This window comes from Mobula hypostoma, chromosome 4, assembly GCF_963921235.1.
Source record: "Mobula hypostoma chromosome 4, sMobHyp1.1, whole genome shotgun sequence".
NCBI classification, from domain to species: Eukaryota; Metazoa; Chordata; class Chondrichthyes; order Myliobatiformes; family Myliobatidae; genus Mobula; species Mobula hypostoma.
This window is the reverse complement of record NC_086100.1, coordinates 96,068,454-96,092,819: the sequence shown is the minus strand read 5'-3', so window position 1 is coordinate 96,092,819 and position 24,366 is coordinate 96,068,454. Positions and strand designations below refer to the sequence as shown.

Here is a 24,366-nt window from a genome sequence, read left to right as displayed (position 1 = left end):
TTTGGGCGCTGGATAGATCCTTGAAATGTTGATGCCCAGGAATTTGGAGTTGCTCACCCTTTCCACCACTGACCCCTCGGTGAGGACTGGTGTGTGTGTTTTCCTGACTTCCCCCTTCCTGAGGTCCACAATCAATTCCTTGAGATGGCACAGTAACATAGCAGTTAGCATAAAGCTTTACAGTGCTGGTGGTCAATTGGAAGATGGAGGTTCGATTCCCATTAGTGTCTGTGAGGAGTTTGTACTTTCTCTCTGTGACCATGTAGGTTTCCTTCAGGTGCTTTGGTTTCCTTCCACCTTCCAAACACATTCAGGTTAGGGCTGGTAAGTTGTGGGCACCCTATGTTGGTGCCGGAAACATGGCCACACGTGCAGCTGCCCCAGTAAACTGTTAATCATTTACACAGATGCTGCATTTCATTGTGTGTTTCGATGTTCATTGCACTCTGCATGAAAATTAGCTTTATTTGTCAAAGTTGTTAGACCATTCATAAGCCGATCTACCTCAGTCCTGTAGGTTTCCTTGTAGCTATCTGAGATTTTGCCACAGTCATCAGCAATTTTATAGACGATGTTTGAACTGTGCCTAGCCACTCAGTCAAGAGGGTAGAGAGAGTAAGTGTGCATCCTTCAGGTGCACCTGTGTTAATTGTCAGCAAAGAGGAGATGTTATTAGCATTCTGAACTCACCATAGTGTCTGAAAAAGGGAGCCAGGAGTCTCGTTGCAGAGGCAGGTACACAGCCCAAGTGCTGAAGCTTGTTGATTCATAGTGAGGGGTTGATGGTGTTGAGCTCCAAGCTGCAATACACAAAAAGCAGCCTGACATGTTCTGCTGTTTCTTAAGTGCCTCAAAGGCGAGTGGAGAACAAGGGAGATTGCATCTGCTGTAGACTTGTTGTGGCAGTAGGCAAATTGTGAGACACTACTCCAGGTGCAATCTCATCAAAGATTTTCTATATTCATAGTATGACATTGCCCCTTCTATGCTCAGATCCTCTTGTTTTATTTTATATCACTCTCCTAATAACTTGCTGTACCTGCATATTAGCTTTCAGTGACTTAGATATAAGGGCACCTGGTTTATATTGAGCATTTTCCAGTCCCATCACCATTTGAAAAGAAAGTAGTCTGCTTTTCTGCTGGTGCATTGTAGTGTTGACCTTTTTTTCACATTGTATTCCATCTACCATGCACTTGTTTTTATGCTCTTGACACACTTTTACCTCATCCTGCCTGATCACAATCTCACAAGGTTTTGTATCATCAGCAAACTTAGACATAAGACCTATTGCCTCATCAGTCAACTAACTGTTATAGATTGTGAATAACATTGATTCCTGCAGTTCTGTTTAGTCAGAGCCTAATAATGATCCATTTATTCCCGCTTTGTGCCGACTGTCTTCCTAACCAATTCTTACAGCCTTTAAGCATATTGCCCCCAATTCTCTGTGCTTCACCTTTGTTGACTGATCTCTTGAGCAGCAACTAATTCAAATCTAATCAACTTTCATGCACTGATTTCCTCCTTTTCTATTCTACTCGTCACATTCTCAAAGAACTCTAATGGATTAGACAAACTTGATTTTCTTTTCATAAATCCCTGTTCCTTCTGCTGTATTCTATCATCTGTTTTAGATGTTCTGTTCCTATATCATCCATTATAGTCTCAAATGTTCTCTACTGTTGATGTAAGCTAGTAGATGGATGGAACCCTGTTTTCCTTTCATATTAAGTAAGACATCACTGCCTCTGTAGATACCTTAAACAAAACTGGGGGATAGATAATTGAGTCCTTGGGAATTATCAGCTTAGAATCCTGCTAACTTGTACACTTTCTTTTACTAATTACTAGTGGCATGCTGTCTCAGTTCCAGCAACATGCAATCAATCCTAACCTTTGATAGAGTTTGCATGTTCTCCCTGTGAGTGTGTTTCCGCCCACATCCCAAAGATAAGTAGGCATTTGCTAATTGCAACTGTAAATTGCCTCTAGCGTGTAGGTGAGTTGTAGAATCTGGCAGCGGTGAGCGGGTGGTGTTGGTGGGAATGTGGGAAGAATGAAATGTACAGGGACAGGATTAATGTAAATAGTTGGTTGACAGTCAGTTTGCAGACCCCGTTTCCATGCTCTGTCTCTGATTCTGACTTGTATCCACACTTGTGGTTCTCGAGTATTTCTGGCAATTCTTTAGTGTTTTTTTTTATGAAGACAGATGCAGCGTTTGTGTAATTTATTTGTCTTATTCCCTGTATAACAAAATTTCTTGTTTGTGTCTATAATGGGTCCACATTTATCCTGGCTAGTCTTTTCCACTTTGCATTTCTATAGAATCTTTGGCAGTCTGCATTTACTGTCAATTAAACCTTTCCTCTTTTTGATCAATTTTGCTCTCATAAATTACTCCTAGTTTTCAAGTTTACTTTTCTTTTCCCCCTGACAAGTTTGTGAATCATTCTATTGATTTCTCTTCAATTTCTTGTCAGACTGGCACCTTTTATTCATTTTGTTTCTTATTTTGCATGCTTAATAATTTCTGTAAATTATATGTTATTTTGTAGTTCCTGTTCTATGTGTACCCAATAAACCGAAATTTAGTTTTGATAGGACGCTAGTGCCAGATAGTAATCCTTCCTCATTAATGGATGTAAATCAGCCTTGGTATGATAATCTGGAAAGACATCCAGTATTGCTCCTCGTGTTTGACCTCCACCTTTCTACCAAAAATTTGGCTTGTTTAATCTGTCTGCAGATTAAAGCCCTCCTTGCCTTGTTACTGTCTTACCCCTAAGTTTATGGCCAATGTTACAACTGGTATTTGACAGCCTGCAAATAAATCCCACCCACTGGAGTTTGTTGCCCTTTGCTATTTTGTGATTCCACCTAAAATTTACTAACTCTACATCTATAGAGCCAAGATAACTTCTCACTACTGACCTATTGATTCATATTAATAGTGCAGGTTGCCGCTCCTTCCTAAATATTAATTGCCCTTGTCCATTCGGAAAACTGCTTACTAATTCCTTCTGAGATGTAAATAGAGGAGATGAATGGAAAGGGGAGAGGAAAAAAACCAAGGTGATATCTGAGAGATCCACAATGTTTTAGTGTTGAAAATGTGAAATGAAAGAATGCTGGAAATGCCCAGAAAATTGGGCAATATCTCTGTGAGGAAATGGGGTTGAAAATGCTTCAGGTTGAAGATGTTGCATCGTGTCTGTATGGACTATAGAGTCAGTAAGGTTTGGCTCTGTGCTGAAAGAAGAAAGAGAAAGTATTTGGAAAATGTGTAAGAGAAAATGGTGAGGTTGAGAAAGGTTCAGTATGGAAGGGTTGAGGGGAGCTCTGCAGGAATGAGTATCACTGTGTGTGAGCAAGATATAAAAAAAGTCTGAGCAGATAGACATGTACCCCGCTCTCCTGTCGTGCTTCACTGCTGCTTCATCCTTGGTCAGGAGTAACTCATCACTTTTGGTGGAATTGTTGAGCAGAGTCTGAATAAGGAAGAATGTAAAGGCTACAGCTGTTATAAGTAAGTATTGAGCAGTCTTGTGAGACATGGCATTTCTTCCTAGGACTGTTACTTCTAATAGACTCCTCCCTGGTAGGGGTGTCTGGCTGTAGTCTGAGAGGGTCTCCCTTGACCCCCATCATTGAAAGCATTCTTCCAATGGGTGGTATTCTGCACAACACTCTGCCTTCAGCCTTACTTCAAAAATCAGTACTGTTCAGCGTGGTAGAGCGTTGCTTGTCCTCAACACTTTCCGAAGTTGCATCTGTGTACTAGCAGCTGCAATCGAGTAGAAAAAATGTGTTACTACATCAGGAAGTTTAACAATGCTCTAAGTATCGTAATAGCACTTTTAGAAAATGGTGTAAGCAGACTACATTTTCTGTTTTTAATGCATATGAAATATGGTAGTACAAGTAGTATTATCTAATTCCTAAGTCAGGCCTTTTAGCTTCGTTGTAAAGCATCTCTGTTTATATTACGTTGTGCACGCTTAATGTTAAAGGAAAGGCTGTTCCTGTTCTGTCACAATGGACTTGTATTTAAAGATCATGGAAGTGAACTGCCAAGTCTATGAAACATCTGTGGTATTAAAGTCTGTGTAAACTTAATACTATGTGCTTTCGTCATTGGGTTAACATATCGTAATTTTCGTACAAAAACTTACATGCAAAATGATTTGGTTTTATGCCGTTTTTCCACTTTCATAGTGTACATAGTATACACAGTAGCAGCCAATACTCTTTCCAGTGCGGGCCCTAATTCTATGAATGTTGATGCATTCTGCAAATAGTACCATATGTTTAAAGCTTAGCAGGAAATGCTGCGGAAAGGAACTATAGGATTGCCTATTGAAGGAGGTACTTGCGGCAATTTTTTTTTAAAACAAAAGTTATCTTCTGTTGTCAAAGTAATTTTGATTTCTTATGAATTGCTTTGGTTCCAAAATGATTAGAAGGAGCGGGAGGTCCCTGAGCAATGATACCAAAGCAAGTCTTATTGAAGCTGTTGCTGCAGATGGGTTATTTGAAATTAATGGAGAATTACATTAGTTTTAATAGTAGAGGAGACAGTCTTGTTTTTTTCCACTCATTTCCACATCCTATCTGTTGCCAAGATCTTAATCTGATTACCCTTCATAATTCTGTATACCTCTATCATTTCTCCCTGAATCTTTGTTCAGAGAGTAGCAACCATAGCTTCTCTAGTTCAAATTTAGAGCTGAAATCTGGTAAATCTTCTTCGCACTCCCTTGGATCTTCCTGACTGGTAACCAGATTTTGACGGACAAAATTTCAGCTGTGGCCCAAGCAGTATTTAATGCAGGTTCCACATATCTGTTCTTGTACACGATGAGCCTGTTTATAAACCTCAGCATTCCCATATGCTTTATACTTATCACGCAGAAAATGCCCTCCACCTGCATCCTCTTTTAGAAATATGCTACGTAATCTCTTTTCTCTATTCTTCCTGCTAAAGTGTGCCACTTCACACTTCTATGCATTGTGTTTCACCTGCACATGTCTGCCCGTACCCTCAACCTGTCTCTACCTTATTGCTGTACATTATTATCTTCCTTACGAAGCTTTATGTCATCTGCAGTGCTGGAAACAACCCATGCCAATCCCAGCAGTGACTGCTATCCAATTAGCCGACAATACAGTTACATACAACGGTTCACCACGACTGTTTTCCATTTTAGATTGGATCAGATTCAACTTTATTGTCATTGTGCCAAGTACAGATACAAAGCCAATGAAATGCAGTTAGCATCTAAGTAGAAATGCAAAGAAATCCGTCCGTTTTCAGGCATTGTACCTTCAATTCTATTTCTGTTTTCTGTTGAGCTGTTTTCTAACCATATTATCTTGGATCTTGATATTCCATAAAGTTTAATTCTCAATTTCAATCTATTTAGCTGAACATGATTTCCTTCTAACAATTTATCGTTGCTCTCCATCAATGCATGAAGCCAGGGGATATGAATGAGGTCCTAAACAAATACTTCTAATCCATATTCAATACTGAGAAGATCATGAAAGCTGGGGAGTTGAGGGAGGGGTATGCTGGTATTTTGGAGCACGTCTGTATCAGGAATGTAGCAGTCCTGGAAATATTGGAGTAAATTAGGATGGAAAAATCCCCACAATGCAACAGGATCTATCCCAGGATGCAAGGGAGGAGACTTGGGACCCTGATAGAGATTTTTACATCTTCATTAGTTTCTGGTGAGGTTCCAGAGGACTGAAGGGTAACTAATGTTGTTTACTTATACAGAAAGAAATATACTTGGAAACTACAGGTTGGTGAGCCTTGTATCTGTGGTAGAGAGGCTTCTTGAGAATTTTCTGAGGAACTGGATTTATGTTCACTTGGAAAGGCAGAGAGTAATCAGGAAGAGGCACCCTATGCAGATAACACACATCAAAGTTGCTGGTGAACACAGCAGGCCAGCCAGATGCTGCCTGGCCTGCTGTGTTCACCAGCAACTTCGATGTGTGTTGCTTGAATTTCCAACATCTGCAGAATGCCTGTTGTTTACCCTATGCAGATATTGTCTCTCAAATCTTGAGTTGTTTTTTGAGAAGATGACTGGGAAATTTGATGACTGAATGGTAGATGTGGTTGATTTGGACTTTAGTAAAATTGTTGACAAGGCCTCGTACGGTGGACTGGTCTAGAAAGCTACAACACAATTGATCCAAGGCATCTTGGCGATTGAATCCAAAATTTTCTTGAAGATAGGAGGTAGAGGGGAGTGATGAATGGCATTTTTCTGACTGAAATTTCTAATAAGAGGTGTACTACAGAGATTGGTGCTGGGTGCTTTGTTTGTAACATTGATTTAGATGAGAATGTAGAGTATGATTAGTAAGCTTGCAGATGATTCAAAAATTGGTGGAGTTATAGGTATCAGAAAAGAATGTCATTGACATAAATCTGTTGGAAAGTTGGTGTAGTAGGTACAGATTGAATTTAATCCAGGCAAGTGAGAAGTAATGCATTTGGGAAGTCAAATTCTGGTAGGACATGGAGACTAAATGCCAGTTGGTGTTGAGATACAGATGCCAGTTGGGGTGCAAATGCATAACTTGCTGAAAGTAGCAACAGGTAAAGAGGGTGGTAGAAAGAGACATTTGGAATGGATGACTTTGATGGCCAAGGCATCGAGTACGAGTTGAGACATCATGGTGCAGCTGTATAAAACATCGGTTAGATTACTCTTGGAATATTGTATAGTTCTGATTGTCATGTTGTCATAAGGATGTGATAGAAATAGAGAGTGCAGAATAGATTCACTGGGGCATTGCCTAGAAAGAGAGCTGTAGTTAAAAGAAGAGATTGGATAGGTTGGGTTTATTCTCAGTGGAATACGGGAGACTGAGAGGTGACATTCTAGAGTTTTATAAAAAATTATAGGACTTGAGGTAGATGGGCACAATTTTTTTTTACCCCAGAGAGGGAAGTCTAGAACTAGAGGGCATGAGAGAGGGGAAAATATCAAAGGAGATCTGAGGGGTAAGTTTTCCACATATAGTAACTGTGTGGAGTGAGCTCCCGGTGGAGGCAGATACAGTAACAATATTTACAAGATATTGAACCTGGGTCGAATGTGGGTAAATGGGATTTAGTGTTGATAGTTGGCAAGGACAAGATGGATTGAAAGGGCCTGTTTTTGTGCTAATGTGATTTTGTGTTTCTGTGAGAGACAAATATTTAGGGAGGTTGGCCTTTAGTGCAAGTTAGATTGGGCAAAAGTTGTGGAGACTTGTTGCCTTGTGTACATTACATGAGACAACATGAGTACTGGTTTCAGTTTAGTGCTCTTATTTAAGGAGGGATAATTTGGCGAAGACTCACTTGGATAATTCCCAGGTTGAAGGGGTTAATTTATGAGGCAGGAGGGAAAAGGAAAGATTATTTTATTAAATTGGTAAATTGAGATAGTGCAAGGAAAAACATGGCCTTTCTGAACGGAGGAGCAGTCTTGAATGACCGCACGGCTTGTTCTGATCTTATTTCCTATATTCTTGTAATATCTTTTTGCATGCTTTGGTTTCCTTTTCATTTCTTCTCTTGGCACAATATGTTCATGTAGTTTCTGTCTGTGGCTATTCACCTGATTTCTGTAGTACTCCTTTTACTTTTGTTATCTTCTGTACATACAGTCGGCCCACCGTATCCATGGGTTTCGCATCCGCGGATCGAAAATACTGTACAGGTTTCCCCCGCTATTCAAAAGTAGAGCCGAAATGGTATAAAGTGAAGAAGCAATTACCATTAAATTATATGGGAAAAATTTTTGAGCGTTCCCAGACCCAAAAAATAACCTACCAAATCATACCAAATAACCCATAAAACCTAAAATAACACCAATATATAGTAAAAGCAGGAATGATAATGATAGGTACACAGAAATAATGTATGTACAGTATAATGTAGTTTCACTTACCAGAATCAGGAAGACAGCGAGCACACTGGAAGGTTCACACATTTGTCTATCATACAGTTCTTTGTAAGCATTCAAAACAGCCTGCAAACCTGCCCTAAACCTACATGCCCTTTCAAAATTAAAGTCATACTTCTCTGCAATCGTTGCAGCACTGTCAATCGTAGCAAAAATCTCACGCTGTTCAAAGCTATGGCGTGCGCGCTGCATCTATAACGGCTCGCTGCAAAACAAACGCTGAATGCTATTTTTGCCTTTCGCCACTCTCACTGCTCGGAGTGCGCGCTGCCCCATAACAGCTTGCTGCAAAATAAAATGCTATTTTCACTGAGGCAGCATCAGCGTTCCCAGAAGAGATACGATGGTTGCGTCTGTACTGAACATGTACAGACATTTTTTCCTGTCATTATTCCCTAAACAATACAGTATGACAACTATTTACATAGCATTTACATTGTATTAGGTATTATAAGTAATCTAGAGATGATTTAAAGTATACAGGAGGATGTACTTAGGTTGTGTGCAAATACTACACCATTTTATATAAGGGACTTGAGCATCCGTGGGGGGTCCCGGAATGAATCCCCCGCAGATATGGAGGGCCGCCTGTACTTTATTGTTTAGGGACCTCCTAATTTTACCGTGGGAGTGAAATTAGGAGTGTGAAGGAATACTTTGTTTGCCTGGAGGTGTGCCACTTCAACAACACACAGGACACAGCAACCTACTTGATAGGTGCCCTACCCAAGACTAGATTGCTCAACGAGGAACTGTCGTGGGTCAGTGGGACAAATGTCTTAGCAGAAACATCCCTATGATAGGTGTTAGCTTTCTCCTTCTGTTGTGAAGTTCAAAATACTTTCGATACTGAACCCAAGTTTAGAAATACAAGTGTAAGTCTGTGATCTTGAGTAATATACCCTGATTTGGTTGCTGCTTTATGATGTGCTCACACTTGTGACGGGGTTGAACTATTGTAGTTTTGCTTATGTATGTTATGTGACCACTTCTTGCTGATGGCAACCACATTGGTGGAAGATTGCATGTACTTTATTTGTCTCTAATTGTTGGGCATTCTCTTGCTCAGGGTGCCGTGTTGACACTGTGGTGCAGAGAAGGATGGGGAAGAGGCGGTGCCTTCAAGCAGAGCCAACCCTCGAGCAGAAAATAGCAGCGGGTTGCTGTGGAGTGAAGAAGCCCAAGCTATCTGGCAGCAATGTACACAACCAGCTGAACCACTCTGGCACTGGCCTAGGCTGTGGCTCGGTTCCTAGCCTGCAGTCTGGAACAGCCCTGGGGAACCATCACAACTACAGCCAGAACCACAACTACAGCCAGAACCATTGCGAGAGGAATAATCGGGACAGCAATGGAAACCTGAACTCTTTGAACTCTACACTCAGCTCCGTGACTGGGCTGACTGCAGTGGGAAGTCGTCCAAACGGGACTGGGCACAGTGGGACCAGTGGACTGAATGTGAGGAACTTGGTGGTGACCGCAGAGATGTGCTGCTACTGCTTTGATGTGTTGTACTGTCATCTCTATGGATTCCCACTGCCCCGATCACCCAGGTTCACCAATGACCCATAGTGAGTACTGCAGTACAGGGAGAGGTTGTAAAGAGAAGCAAGCGCATCCCCATTGAGGGAAGATGAGGTTAAATCCCATCCTGTTTAAAAGAAAGTCATTGTGTACCTTGGTTTCCTTTCAACCCTTCTACCTAGCTCCAATTTATACTGAAGGACTTTGCTCTCAAGCTAACTAAACTGTGCAGTGAGTTAACTAAAGTCTGTTCTCCAATACATCCATATGGGCTGTGTTCGTCCACACAAAGAATGTTATGTGGGCAAGCACAACATGTCAATTATACTGTTCTTCCATAATTATGTCTATCCAGTTCAACAGTAATCTTTATATTGTTAGTGACCTGGGAACAAAATTCTTTATGGTCTTTTGTTTTTACTTTAAAGGGATACTTGGTTATGATATTTAGGTCCAGTGCATCCACTGTGCCTGAGATATCTGGCTGCAGTTTGTCAGTTGTCACTCAGGTCATTTGGACACAGTTCAGTGGCCAGCACAGGGTACAGATCAGGAACTGGCACGGTGGCTGTTCTGAAGCTGTGTACTGGTGCAATATATCATCATGATGCCATGTAGGATCTCGTTTATATGCATTTGGAAGTAAGAGTCTATAAAGTCTTGCTGGTTTAGTGACCTTGAACAGCTTTCTCTTTGCTTTCCAGCAGATGATGGAATAACTAAAGTGATGAGAGCACAGATTGTTTCCTCTGTACCAGGGGTGATTGATCACTTCGTGGCCTAAGGTAGAAGGAGTCAATTTTAGAAAACCTAGCACATTTATTTTTCAACATAGTCCCCTCCTACATGTACACACTTAGTCCAGCGGTCGCGGAGCATACGGATCCCGTTGTAGAAGTCGGCGTCGTGGACCTCAGAAGTGGTCCGCAGCAGGGGTGATTGATAAGTTCATGGCCTAAGGTAGAAGGAGATGAGTTATACAGTTCTCGTTACATGCACGTGCAGTTCAACTCTTTGAGTGAAAATGCACAAAGTTTGAAGTTAATAACTCATCTCCTTCACCTTCATCACTTCACCTGTGAGTCAACTGGGGTGATATACTGCATCCGGTGCTCCCGATGTGGCCTATATATTGGCGAGACCCGACGCAGACTGGGAGACCGCTTTGCTGAACACCTACGCTCTGTCCGCCAGAGAAAGCAGGATCTCCCAGTGGCCAGACATTTTAATTCCACATCCCATTCCCATTCTGACATGTCTATCCACGGCCTCCTCTACTGTAAAGATGAAGCCACACTCAGGTTGGAGGAACAACACCTTATATTTCGTCTGGGTAGCCTCCAACCTGATGGCATGAACATCGACTTCTCTAACTTCCGTTAATGCCCCACCCCACTTTGTACCCCATCCGTTATTTATTTATTATTATTATTATTAATTTTTTTTCTCCCTCGGTCCCTCTCACTATACTCCTTGCCCATCCTCTGGTGCTCCCCTCCCCCTTTCTTTCTCCCTAGGCCTCCCGTCCCATGATCCTCTCCCTACTCCAGCCTCCTATCCCTTTTGCCAATCAACTTTCCAGCTCTTGGCTCCATTCCTCCCCCTCCTGTCTTCTCCTATCATTTTGGATCTCCCCCTCCCCCTCCCACTTTCAAATCTCTTACTATCTCTTCCTTCAGTTCGTCCTGATGAGGGGTCTCGGCCTGAAACATCGACTGTACCTCTTCCTAGAGATGCTGCCTGGCCTGCTGCGTTCGCCAGCATTTTGTGTGTGTTGCTTGAACTTCCAGCATCCGCAGATTTCCTCGTGTTTAGGTTTTCTGAAATTGACTTCTTCTACCCTAGGCCGTGAACTTATCAATCACCCTTTGTATTTTTTTTGTCAGGGAACAGGAAGTACATTTGGCTTAAAACAGGAGTTGCAACTCTAAGATGTGGCTTCAATTTGAGTGTGGACTGAGCAAATGAGACCTTTACTCTCCTTGCTTGGTGCTGATAAAGAGATGAGTTTGGATTGATTTTTAATAGTTTAACTGGGCCAACTGTAAAATGGTGTTTGGCAATACAAAAACTCATACAAAATTGGTGAGTGTATTTAAATTGAGCGCTGAAGATCACCACTGATCCAGTGCTTCCATGGTACTAAGAAAACAATGGCATGTTGGATTACGTAGGGGAAAGTATAATCCATTATAAGCACATGACCTTAATGTGTTTTGTCTCGTCTTGGGCACTCAGTTTCAAAAAGGTATTGATCCTCAAGCTATAAAATGAAGAACCAGAATTTAGAGGGCTGTTGGGAGTCATCTCTTGAAGTACCATGAGGAGAATTTGTTTGAGTTATGGTTATCTTGTACAATACAAGCAGGAACGTAGATTGAATATGAGTGAGAACAGAATAACCAGGCAATCCTGGGCTAATTCCTTCCCAAAAGTTGGTCAATTTGTGAATCCACTGCATGAAACTGGGTTGGAAAGAAAGGAATAGGAAAGGCAGGGGATGGGTTCCTGGCAGCTGGGGGAAAAAAAACCATTCATTGAACTTTACAGGGGAAAACAGGCCGAGTTGGCTACAGAACTATCACTGATGTACAGTATTCCTTTACAGGAGCTCAGTCCATCCAAAAGTTTGTCATTACCACTCTTGATGCACTTTGATAAGGTATCACAGATAGCAAATTAGATAAACAATCAACAGATCAAGTAGCACTTGGAATCTACTACATCCAGTGGAGTGATCTGGTTTAGTATCTCATTTAATGCAGTACTGCCTCTCTAATGCACTGAATTAGCAATGTAAGATCATATCACTCTAATGTAATGGAGTTTAATCCCACAACTTTGGGAATCAAACAAGAGTGCTACCACTGAACCATATTAATTCTTTGAACAAATGATTCTTGGCCTGAAGCATGTTCTGTAGTTATTTGTAATTTGCGATTGATTAAGGTGATTAGATGAATGTTTAGACTATTGATGTTGCATGTCGAGTCTGGGGATATTCATGAAATCTAGAGCAAATCTTCCAAAGGAAATCCAATAGCATAAAGTGTGGCTGCTTTAATTGTTCTTAAAATCTCAAAGTCTTATTAGATTATTAAAATGTTTTCCACATAGCATCTGGCCACCTCATTAAGTTCAGCAGAAAATCTAGGTTGACTCTGGGCTGTGGATATTCTATTTTTGAAGCTATGTCAGCATTTGATTATTTTCAAACTGTAACAAGATGAGTGCAGGGAATAAGAGTGAGAAAAGTTTCACTCTTGCTACTAAACAAAATAGTTGAAAATCTGTTTTGTCTATACTGATTAGACTGATGTTGGAGACCTTTCAGATGTACATTTCAAGCACATAGAAACTCAAATGTATGACAGCTCCACTAACAAGCTATCTCCTTGCTGCCTGCTCTGAATACTATGGAGAATTTTACCATGTTTTCCATCAGCATCCAAATGTGGAAGGTAATAAATGTGGCTCACTTTACAGTAAACAAAAATGCATGTAGTATTTAGTCAGGCTGTATTCAGAAGTAGCATAGTCAAGTTCTTTAGAAAAGTAGAATTTTGTCAGCCTTTTTCAGTTGACTGCAGAAATTAGCTCTTGGTTTTACATAATGCATTCAGGTGGTAATTGGGAGAGTAACAGAAGTTGTTTCATTTTCCTGTGGTATGAAATTGGGATTTAAAAAAAGAATTTACACTTGAAGTTGGTGCAGTGTAGGGTCACGGACTACTTCCTTTGCTGAGAGACAATGAGGAAGATGGGCTACGCTCACTGGAGCTTACAATGAGAGGTGATCTCACTGAGACACACAACACTGAAAGGCATTGTCACAGTTAAATGTCAAGAAGTTGTTTCCTCAAACTGTTGAGTCTGGAACTAAGAAATTCAGGCAGGGAGTCACTCTTATTCTCACTACTCACTCTTATTCCCTGCACTCATCTTGTTACAGTTTGAAAATAATCAAATGCTGACATAGCTTCAAAAATAGAATATCCACAGCCCAGAGTCAACCTAGATTTTCTGCTGAACTTAATGAGGTGGCCAGATGCTATGTGGAAAACATTTTAATAATCTAATAAGACTGAAATTTTAAGAATAGCTGGGAAATTTCTGTCCTTAACTTTGCTAACCTTTGAAATTCACTTCCACAGAAGGCTTTTATTGTATTGACTATGTTCTAGGCTGAGATCTGTGCTACTGGACTCTGTAGGAAACTGCTCTGGGAAAGTGGATTTGAGGTGTGATCATCTTTCTGAATAACGAAGCAGGCACAAGGAATGGTGTGAATTTTTACTGCTTTTGTCTGTGTTCACTTTAGCAGATTTCATTCAGGAATATCCCATTGGCATTACTAATCCTAGAATTTCTTTTAAAAAAAATGTGCCTATCTGTATAACTTTAAATTTTCTGTTATCAAACAATGCCTCAAAGCTGCAGATGTGACAGTTTGTCCCATGGTATTTGATGTGAGTTTAATCCCAGGATGTGTATAATTAGCCTCCAAAGAAATTTCTGAATGTTGGAAAAAGGGTGAATGGTGCTAATTGTTATCCCCAAGATATTAAGTACAGTGTTATACAACCGTAGTGGGAAAATGTGTGGCAAAATTACTGGGCCATTATGCAGATTTTAGAATATTTGTGCAAGTAAAGTCAATTCCATATCTGGGCACTAAGGCAAGTCCAACATATCCATGAAATGGGATTCATGACGGAACATATGGAATATTTGCCAGTTTTATGACGAATGGAGGTAATTGCAGGACATGAGTGCATCCTGACTGCCTCATTTTATTCTGAGTACATTGAATCAGATCTAGACTTTTGGCAAAAAGTATCAGAAACCTGTATCCGTTAAAGTTGCTAACAATTTCTAGTTTTGCATATAATCCTAAAATGTCTTCTGAACTTGTATGATTTTATGAACAGTATTACCAAAATGTTTGATACCAAATTTTCTGTATATTATAATCTAATTATCTTTCTATGAGCTACCAGAATAATGGTGTTACCAAAATACGCATGTCACCACTTTGCCTATTGTTATCGTAGCTGTGAGGTTTAATGAAAAATATTGTTTCTAGATCCTTTACAGGTTTCTGCTGCTCATTCCACGAAGTTCTTCCAGCAGTTTGTGTAATATATGGTGTAATTCCATGACTGGACTTTACCCTGACAGCCTGACATGGAGGTTATTTGAAAGACACATTATTCTGAGTACATTGGACTTTAGATATACTCTAGGTATTGATGTTCATGGATAATCCCCTTTTTTATGGGTGTTGATGTACAGGGATAATACTCTGTGTATACAGGACAAAAGCTTATGTCCAGAACATCTAAATAACTTGAGGCAGGATTTTTTTAGGTGCAAAAACTACTGTAACAATTATGTTTGCTGTCTGGTTTCAAGGTATGGGTCCTCCTGCCCGCATGTTGGATTGAGTGATACAGTAGACAGCGTCAACAATGTGTCCATAAAAGTTGATTTTATTATGTAGATGAATGGCTTTGTGTTTTCTAGCCCGTTGTTTGTAACATGGAAGATGGGCCGGGATAAACGTCTGCGAGGCTGCATTGGAACTTTCTCTGCCATGAACCTCCATTCAGGACTCAGGGAATATACACTTACCAGGTGAGGACATGAGACCCTCTGAGTAGTGAGCGCAATAGACATTGTCATCCCTGTGTGAAAATGCACTCCTTTTGTCAGCAAAACTCGTGAGGAGTGCAGACTCTCTTCCTGATCCATCTAGTTCTTCCTATGCTCCTCCCAGCCCCATCCTTTACACACTTCTCTCACTGGTTTCCCTAACTGTTCCCACCTGTCCTCCACAGCTCCTTCACTCGATTGCACACTCCACCTTCTTTTCCTATCAGATTCCATCATCTCTAGCCCATTGTTATCGTCACCTATTACCTGGCAGCCTCTGTCACTTTCCACTCTTGCCTCCTCCATCAGCTTGTCACTTTGCTCAACTGGACCCACCTATCACCTGCCAGCTCTTGCTCCACACCCTTCCCTCTACCTCTTTATACTGCTATCTGCCCTCCATTTTGCAGTCCAGATGTAGGGTCATGACCCAAAACATTGACTGTCTATTTCTCTCCATAGGCACTGCCTGACCTGCTGAGTTCTTTTAGCACCTACTTCGGACTGGTTGGGCTCAATGGGCTTGATTCTAGAGTTAATATAAAATAGTCCTTTAATTGTGTATACTGGTTTAATTTCATGCACATAGTGAATGGAAACTCCATAAATGTGGTAAACCATATTTTATGAGGTGTAACTTTTGGAAGGACAATACATTCACAGCATGAGGGATCATAGACTCGTACTGGTTTGGATCATTCTGATCTGAATAGTGGACAAGAGTCTGTGACTCTCCTGCTCCTGGCTCTGGGGAGAGGAGTATAACCTGTTCATCTCCTGACTGAAAGGAATATACTCTGTGGATGTAACATAGAAGGAAACATCCACTCCTTCTGGTAGTAAATGGAGATGTAGTGTTCAAGGACTTTGTTTTTTTATTAGTAGACAAGAAAATGTTGTAGAGGCTATGCAAGGTCAGATTTCATTGTTCAGAATAAGAACTGTAATTGAAAGAAACTATTGAATTCCTAACAATCATTGATCTTTAATGTAACTTATCAACCTCACTCCATATTATCACAACTACCTAGATTCTGAGCTTCTCCCTGGAAAACAGTAGGACATAATCCACCAACATTCTGAATCTTCATCAGTATCTTTCTCTTCTCACAGTGCCCTTAAGGACAGTCGCTTCCCCCCACTGACTCGTGAGGAACTTCCGAAACTCTTCTGCTCTGTTTCGCTACTCACTAATTTTGAAGATGCCAGCGATTATCTGGACTGGGAGGTAATGAAATTCCAGTTCAAACTTCTTACCACCGCAGGAAGCTGGGACTGGGCGGCCCTTTTGAAACTGAATAGAGAGTGATTCTGATGATACAGTTTTCTGCATTCCCTTTTTGAAGGCACTGATTTGTTCTAGAATGAGGATCTTGAGTATGGATAGCTTTCTTTAAGAGAGCAAATCTGCCTTTCTTGCATCTAGCCTTGGACAGTGAGTATTGGAGGTTGGGTATTACTGTACAAAGCTGAGGCTTGTTCTTGCCCAGTATCTGCTCGTTTATGCTCAATAGATGAAACCCATCACTGTTATTACAGAATAACTACTAGGAAATCTGCACCCAGCTAGTAAGATTTCTGTGTAGCCTTTATGAAGTGCATCTAGAGTGCTGATAGGGACATTCCTTTTATATTCTCTTTCCAGAGTTCTGAGTACTGAGTGAGTAGAAGACTCACACTTCAAGGTTCAACAACAGCTGCTTCCCCACTGCCATCACGTTCTCAAAAGGACCTGAAAAATCTTAATACTATGTCAGACTTCTTTTTATGCTCTTTGTCCACCAGTGTTGTTATCTTTATTTTGTTGTTTACTTTGCACACATGCAAGTTACATATAATTTGTGTTAATTTAAGTTTCTGTTAACGTGTTTTTGACCTTCTGTTGTACTGTGCCGGTGCTGCATAAAGCTAACTTTCCTGGCATTTACACCCTCTGTATGTATTCCTATAACGACAATGTGCTTGAACTTGAGTTACCAGGGAGCTGATCATTGGCTTCAGGGGGAGGAAACTAGAGGTCCATGAGCCAGTCCTCATCGGGGTATCAGAGGTGGAGAGGGTCAGCAACTTTAAATTCCTCAGTGTTATTATTTCAGAGCATCTTGCCTGGGTCCAGCATGCAAGCACCATTATGAAGAAAGCATGGCAAGTTCTCTACTTTCTTAGATGCTTGCAAAGATTTGTTATGTCTTCTAAAAATCTTACAAACTCCTATAGATTTGTGGTGGAGAGTATATTGACTGGTTGCATCATGGCCTGGTATGGAAGCACAAATGCCCTTCAACAGAAAAGCCTACAAAAAGTAGTGGATGTGGCCTAGGCAATCATGGGTAAAGCCCTCCCCACCATTGAGCACGGAAGCATTGTCTTGGGAAAGCAGCATCCATCATCAAGGACCCCCACCATCCAGGCCATGCTCTCTTCTCACTGCTTCCATCAGGAAGAAGGTATAGGAGCCTCAGGACCCACACCACTAGATTAAGGAAGAGTTATTACCCTTCATTCACAATCGTATCTTGAGTTTACAGAGAATGGAGCGAGAAACAAAAACAAAGACCAGGCGAAAATGCCTTGTTAATGAGAGAGGTCAGAGGAGAATGGTCAGACTGGTTCAGGAAGGTGTTGCTAACTCAGATAACCTCGCGTTACAACAGTGCCGTGCAGTAGAGCATCTCTGAATGCACAACGTGTTGAACCTTAAAGTGGATGAGCTACAATGGCAGAAGACCATGAACATACACACAGTGGACACCTCTAATAGTACAGGAGTGTATGTGAAAGATCTTATTACCCTGTTGGGGGAAAAAAGTCCATGAGTTCTGCCATTCTGGGTGCTATCTGCCAGTTATTGTTCATTGTATTTCTGCCGAGAGGAAATCGGACAGATTGGCTCTGTCTGGCTTGTTTCTGATTTCACACCTCATTGTGGCTAGTTCTTACCTGCCCTCTCAGATTATAATTGTTACTTCAAACTACTGTGAAAAACAGTGAAATCAGGCCTTTCAAAAGTTGGAGTAACTTTGATATATTTACGAAGTCATAGATTTTGGTAAATCAGCCAATATAATCAAAGACCCCATATACCCAGGGCATTCTCTCTTCTATCCCAAACTCCACTCATTGGGAAGAAGATACAAAAGCCTGAAGGTACACACCACCAGGTTCAAGGACAGCTTCTATCCCACTGCCATAAGGCTATTGAACCTATTATGCCTTGTAGGATCAAATAGAACGTTGATCTCATTGTGGCATTGCACCTTACTGCTTGCCTGCAATGCAATTTCTTTGTAATGCTTAACACTTTATTCTGCATTCTTTTATCGTTTGCCCTTGTGCTATCTTCATGTACTTATGTTTTGAAATGATCTGTATGGATGGCATGCAAAGCTGTTTTCCCACTGTATCTTGGTACATGTGACAGTTATAGTCTCCTCACCTAGACGTTTTGCGAGGGCGTAGCTCCTATCCCATTTCCAGTGTAAATGGTCACATGAGTTTTTTCAGAATTTTGAATCTGTTTTGTATTGAACACTACTGGTGGGGGGGGGAGGAGAGGACAGGGGAGAACATTTCGGTTCTGATAAAATGTATTCTGAGTGGGATCTCAATGTGCAATTGCTTAGAACTGTCAAAGCCAATGGAGTCCTGGAGCATGCTGCCAGATTTGGCGTGGTGCAAATGGTGAGAGGACTTAAGGGAAAAGGATCTACTTGACTTTATTCTCACAAATTCAGTTCTGTGTTGGACATTATTATTGTGCTAAATGGAATGGATTCAAAATGGATCAGCAATTCAAACTGGCATTCATTGTACTGTGAGCCATCAGCCACAACATTATTGTGGTCCATCACTATATGTAACTCGGCAGAGCTACCTTTTACTATCTTTATCATCATGCTAACAACCAATTCTGGCACAACAAGGTATGTAGAAAATCATTCTAAGATCAGCTGCTCTTTCTTGTGTTTAAAAACCTTGAAGCTCTGGCGTAGGACTGTGTGCAGACTAAGCAGCAGAAGCAGTGTGCTGTAGAGAGCTAAAAGCGGCAGGTGATCTGATCAAAGCCGTTCTGCAACCTGTAAATGTCATGGATAGTTAAACTGTTAATGAGAGGAGGGAACTTCCTGAGGATCTCCGTCACTAATCACGCTGCAAAAGATGAGACTTAAAGCATTGGTAATCAACTTTAGCATCCTGTGTGATTCTTCTCAGCCTTACAACGCTGAAGCCACTACCATGTAAGGTAGCACCTGAGTGTACTGGGTACTACAGTGGTTATGGACATCCTGGCTGCTTGCTTCAGAATTAGCCACAACTCTATTCGAGCTGCTCCAGTACACTGACACCATTGGAGCCTATTCCATATTGTGTAAAATTGTCCTGTCCTGCCCACAGAGAGCAGAAATCCAAACTGATTATTAAACTGATTATTAATCCTCCTCATTTTCTTTTTCATCTCCGTGATGTAAAGTGTTATCCAAAATGCCATCACTCCCCATCAATAACTAATGCTCGGTTCAAATTGTGACGGGATGACACTGCTCATCACAGCCTCGGGCATGGAAAAAGTATCTGAATTTCAGAGTATCAGAGTTGAGATGAACTGACCTTGACATCAAGTTACCATTTGACAATGTGCGTTATCAAGGATCCCCAATAAATCTGATTGGAACTGGCAACATTTGGATATTGTTCAGACTTGGATTGATATGGAATTAAGGTTTTTCCAAGATGTGAAACCCTTGCTTTCATGTCATATACATCATTATCAACATAATTGAACTCCACAATCAACATCTTGGAGATCACCTTTGACTGGAAGATTTATTGTCCCACCACATAAATGCTATGGCTGGATATTCTGTGGGAAATGATTCACCATTTGCTGCTTCAGAGCTGGAAAATGCTTCCTTTGCCTAGGTTCAAAGCAGGAGATGTTTGGAAATCACTCCAGCTGCCTAAATAGGTAAAACTCCAAGAACATTCATTGGAGACATGAGACAGCAGGTTCTAAAATCTGGAGCAACGCAAGATGCTGAAGGAACTCAACAGGTCAGGCAGCATTTATAGAGGGAAATGGACTAACAACATTTCTGATTGAGACCCTTCACCTGGACTGAAAGATAGAGGAAAGATGGCTAGTACACTTAAAAAGCAAGGTGGAACAGTAGCTGGCAGGTGACAGGTGGAGGGGTGATTGGAAGATGGAGGAGGAGAGAGTGGAAATTAAATAGTGATAGAAGCTGGCAGGTGATGGGTGGAAGTGACCAGGGGCTGAAGACGATGGAATTTGATAGAAAGCAAGGTGGAACTTGGTCATCACTTTGAAGGAGAGCAGATGGTCCAAAACTGGCAGTGGGATTAAATATCTCTGGACTCGTGGTTCCCCTGAGATGTAGACCTCATTACAGAAAGTGAAACATGGAAATTCCACCCATTTCTTGTTCTCACTCACTGTGATTGGCACCTTGGCCACTGGCAGACAACTTTGCCAGATTGGGATCAAGCAGATTGCCTCTGCCTTAAACTTTTCATGCCATCTGTTATGGATACCTCTGAATGGAACTCCTGAATCCTTGGCTTGGGCTTGGTCCTCTCCAAATTAATCTGTACAAACCAAAGGAATGGGGAGGGGAGGAAAAACCAAGTTATTCCAGATTTCAAATGCTCTTGGGTTAGGTTAAAGTAAATTTAAAAATTAGGAAACTTTGGGGCAAACAAAGTTTCCAGGGTGATTTCAAATATGCGATTAATTTATCTGATGGTATCATAGTTTCATACACAATGAAAACAGGCCATTTGGCCCAACTCATCAGCACCAACCAAGATGCCTCTATGTCAATTCCATTTGCTTGTGTTTGGTTCATATTCTTCTTAAACCTTTCTGATCCAAATACTTCTCCATATGTGTGTTAAATATTACAATTGCTTGTACCACCTCCTTTGGGAGTCCCACCATCCCCTCTGTGGAAAAACTTGATCCTTTAAATCTTTCTCCTCTACCTTAAACCTGTGTCCCCTGGAATTTGATTTCCCCACTACCCTGGGGAAAAGTCCTGTGACATCTACCCTATTCATATGCTTTGACACAGAAACTCTCATCATGGTCATAAATGATGCTGGAGAAATAGTAATGGGGAACAAAGAAATGGTGGACAAACTGATTTAAGTATTTTGTTTCAATCTTTATGGTGGAAGACACCAGCAGTATACCAGAGTGTGTCAGGGGGCAGAAGTAAATGTAATTGCTATTACCAAGGAACAAAGTGCTTCAGAAGCTGAAAGATATGAAGATAGATGTCACCTGGACCATATGGATTACACCCCAGGGTTTTGAGAAAAAGTAGCTGAAGAGATTGTGGAGTAGTGATCTTCTAAGAAAGACTAGATTCTGGATTGATTCCAAAGGAATGCAAAAGGACTAATATCATTCTCTTTTTCAGAAGGGAGAGAGGCACAAGACACGGAATTATAGGTCAGTTAGCCTGACTTCAGTGGTTGGAAAGTTGTTGGGGTATATTATTAAGGACGTGGTTTTGGGGTTCTTGGAGGCACGTGGTAAATAGGCTGAAATCAGCATGATTTTCTTAAGGGAAAACTTTGCCTGACAGGTCTGTTGGAATTCTTTGAGGAAATAACAAGCAGGATGGACAGAGTCAATAGATGTGGTTTACTTGGATTTTCAGAAAGCTTTTGACAATGTGCCCCATGTGAGGCTGCTTAACAAAATAAGAGCCCATGGTATTACAGGAAAGATACTAGCATGGACATGCTGACCGTCAGAAGGCAGAGTGGCAATAAAAGGGGTCTTCTGGTTGGCTGTCAGTGACTAGTGGGGTTCTGCAGTGGTCGGTGTTGGGTCCCCTACTTTTCCTGTTGTATGTTAATGATCTGGATGATGGAATTGATGACTTTGTGGCCAAATTGTGGATGATACAAAGTTAGAGGGGCATGTAGTGTTGAGGGAGGGAGTCTGTGGAAGGAGATGGACAGATTTAGAAGAATGGGCAAAGAAGTGACAGGTGGAATAGAATGTTTATGGTTATGTTCTTTAGTAGAAAGAATAAATTCATAGACTATTTTCTAAACGGGTGGGGGGGGGAATTCAGAAATTAGATGAAAAGTGCCTTGAGAGTCCTTGTGGGATCCCCTAAAAGTTAATTTGCAGGTTGAGTTGGTGTAAGGAAAGCAAGTGCAATGTTGGCATTCGTTTTGAGAGGACTAGATTATAAAAGCAAGGATATACAGTGGTGCTAGAAAGTTTGTGAACCCTGTCGAATTTTCTCTATTCCTACACAAGTAGGACCTAAAATGTGATCAGATCTTCACGCAAGTCCTAAAACTAGTTTAAGAGAACACAATTAAATAAATAACACAAAAAGACATTATACTTGTTCATTTATTTATTGAGAAAAATCATCCAATATTACATGTATTTGTTGGAAAGAGTATGTGAACCTTCGCTTTCAGTAACTGGTGTGACCCCTCCCCCTTGTACAGCAATAACTTCAACCAAACGTTTCCGATAACTGCTGATCAGTCCTGCATGTCAGTTCAGGAATTTTAGGCCATTCCTCCTTACAAAACGGCTTCAACTCAGAGATGCTCGTGAGCTTCCTTGCATGAGGATTTCTACCGAGATTCCACCGAGATACAGCACAGAGCATCATAGGAAATCATTCCTGCCTGTGGCCATCAAACTTTACAACTCCTCCCTTGGAGGGTCAGACTCCCTGAGCCAATAGGCTGGTCCTGGACTTATTTCATAATTTACTGGCATAAATTACATATTACTATTTGACTATTTATGGTTCTATTACTATTTATTATGGTGCAACTGTAACGAAAACCCATTTCCCCCGGAATCAATAAAGTATGACTATAATGACTATGAACTGCTTCCTTCAGGTCCTTCCAAAACATTTCTATAGGCTAAAGGTCAGGACTTTAACTTGGCCATTCCAAAACACAAATTTTCTTCTTTTTAAACCATTCTGTTGTTGATTTATGCAACACACACAAAAAATGTTGGTGAACGCAGCAGGCCAGGCAGCATCTATAGGAAGAGGTACAGTCGATGTTTCAAGCTGAGACCCTTCGTCAGGACTAACTGAAAGAAGAGATGGTAAGAGATTTGAAAGTGGGAGGGGGAGATCGAAATGGTAGGAGAAGACAGGAATCCCTTTTGCCAATCAACTTTCCAGCTCTTGGCTCCATCCCTCCCCCTCCTGTAAATGCTTTTGTAGCCTTTTCCGGCTTCATGCATTTCTACAATTCCTCGAAGGTCCTCTGAAAGTTGTTTTGATTGAGGCACAGTACACATGAACAGATCTTTCTTGTGAAGAGTAGGCTCTGTCAGTAACTTGACTTTGTGTGTCCTTTTTGTAGGGCAGGGCACCTTTGCAACCCACACCTCCAATCTCATCTCACTGATTGGAACTCCTGACTTCAAATAGCTTTTCTAGAAGGCATTACCTCAGAGGTTCACATACTTTTCAATCGGTTGATTTTCTCCTCTTTCCTCCCCCCCCCCACCCCCAGAAAGATGAGAGGTCAATTCTCACTAACACAATAAGACAAGTGCCTTTGTTTTACCTTGCTGACTTAGTAATACAAAGATAAGATTTTTAAAAAACAATTTTGTCATTAATCTTTCAGCTTTCACCAGCCGTAATTTCAAAATACTGGAGGCGCAGACCAGTTGGATTAGTGTCAGAGAGGAGATGAAAAGCATTTTAATGTGTATGAAGTTAAGCTTAACAGTATGAAGTTTGACACTGTTGAACCTGAATTTCTGAGTGTTGTGCTCAGGTTATTTGCAACTTTGGATGAAGTATGTGTTTGCCTCTTTGAGTAACGAAGCCTCACTTGTCCGGTCAGTAGAAATTGGACCCCTGAAACTGACCAGAATCAAAACAACAAACCTTTTTATTAGCTAAAATTGGTATGTAATGCGCTGTAAGGTTTCACTGCTAATGTAATGGACTCTCCGTAATGTTTCACTGCTAAGGTAATGGTTTCTCTGTAGCAGCAATGTTTGGGTTTTGACTAGAGTAACGGGGGCTTTGGAATGTGGGCTATCCAGTGAGAGGCATGTTGTTCTTTCTTGTGGGTCTGGGAGTAGGGATTTTGCGGTCATTTATTGGGGAGAGATGAAGAGAGAAGACGAGAATGGAGAGAGTCGGTAGACCGCCGGACGGAGTGGACT

The 24,366-nt window shown here is 41.1% G+C and overlaps 1 protein-coding gene across 3 annotated transcripts in view; it reads left to right on the top strand.

Moving 5' to 3' along the window:
* Positions 1 to 24,366, top strand: part of LOC134345479 (AMMECR1-like protein) — a 98,395-nt gene that overhangs the window by 56,019 nt on the left and 18,010 nt on the right. For all 3 annotated transcript variants that reach the window (XM_063046201.1, XM_063046202.1, XM_063046203.1), the window contains 3 exons: positions 9,049 to 9,550; positions 15,030 to 15,140; positions 16,272 to 16,386. In XM_063046201.1, coding sequence (XP_062902271.1) covers positions 9,081 to 9,550; positions 15,030 to 15,140; positions 16,272 to 16,386 — 696 coding nt within the window. In that variant the 5' untranslated portion in view covers positions 9,049 to 9,080. The remainder of the gene's footprint in view (positions 1 to 9,048; positions 9,551 to 15,029; positions 15,141 to 16,271; positions 16,387 to 24,366) is intronic.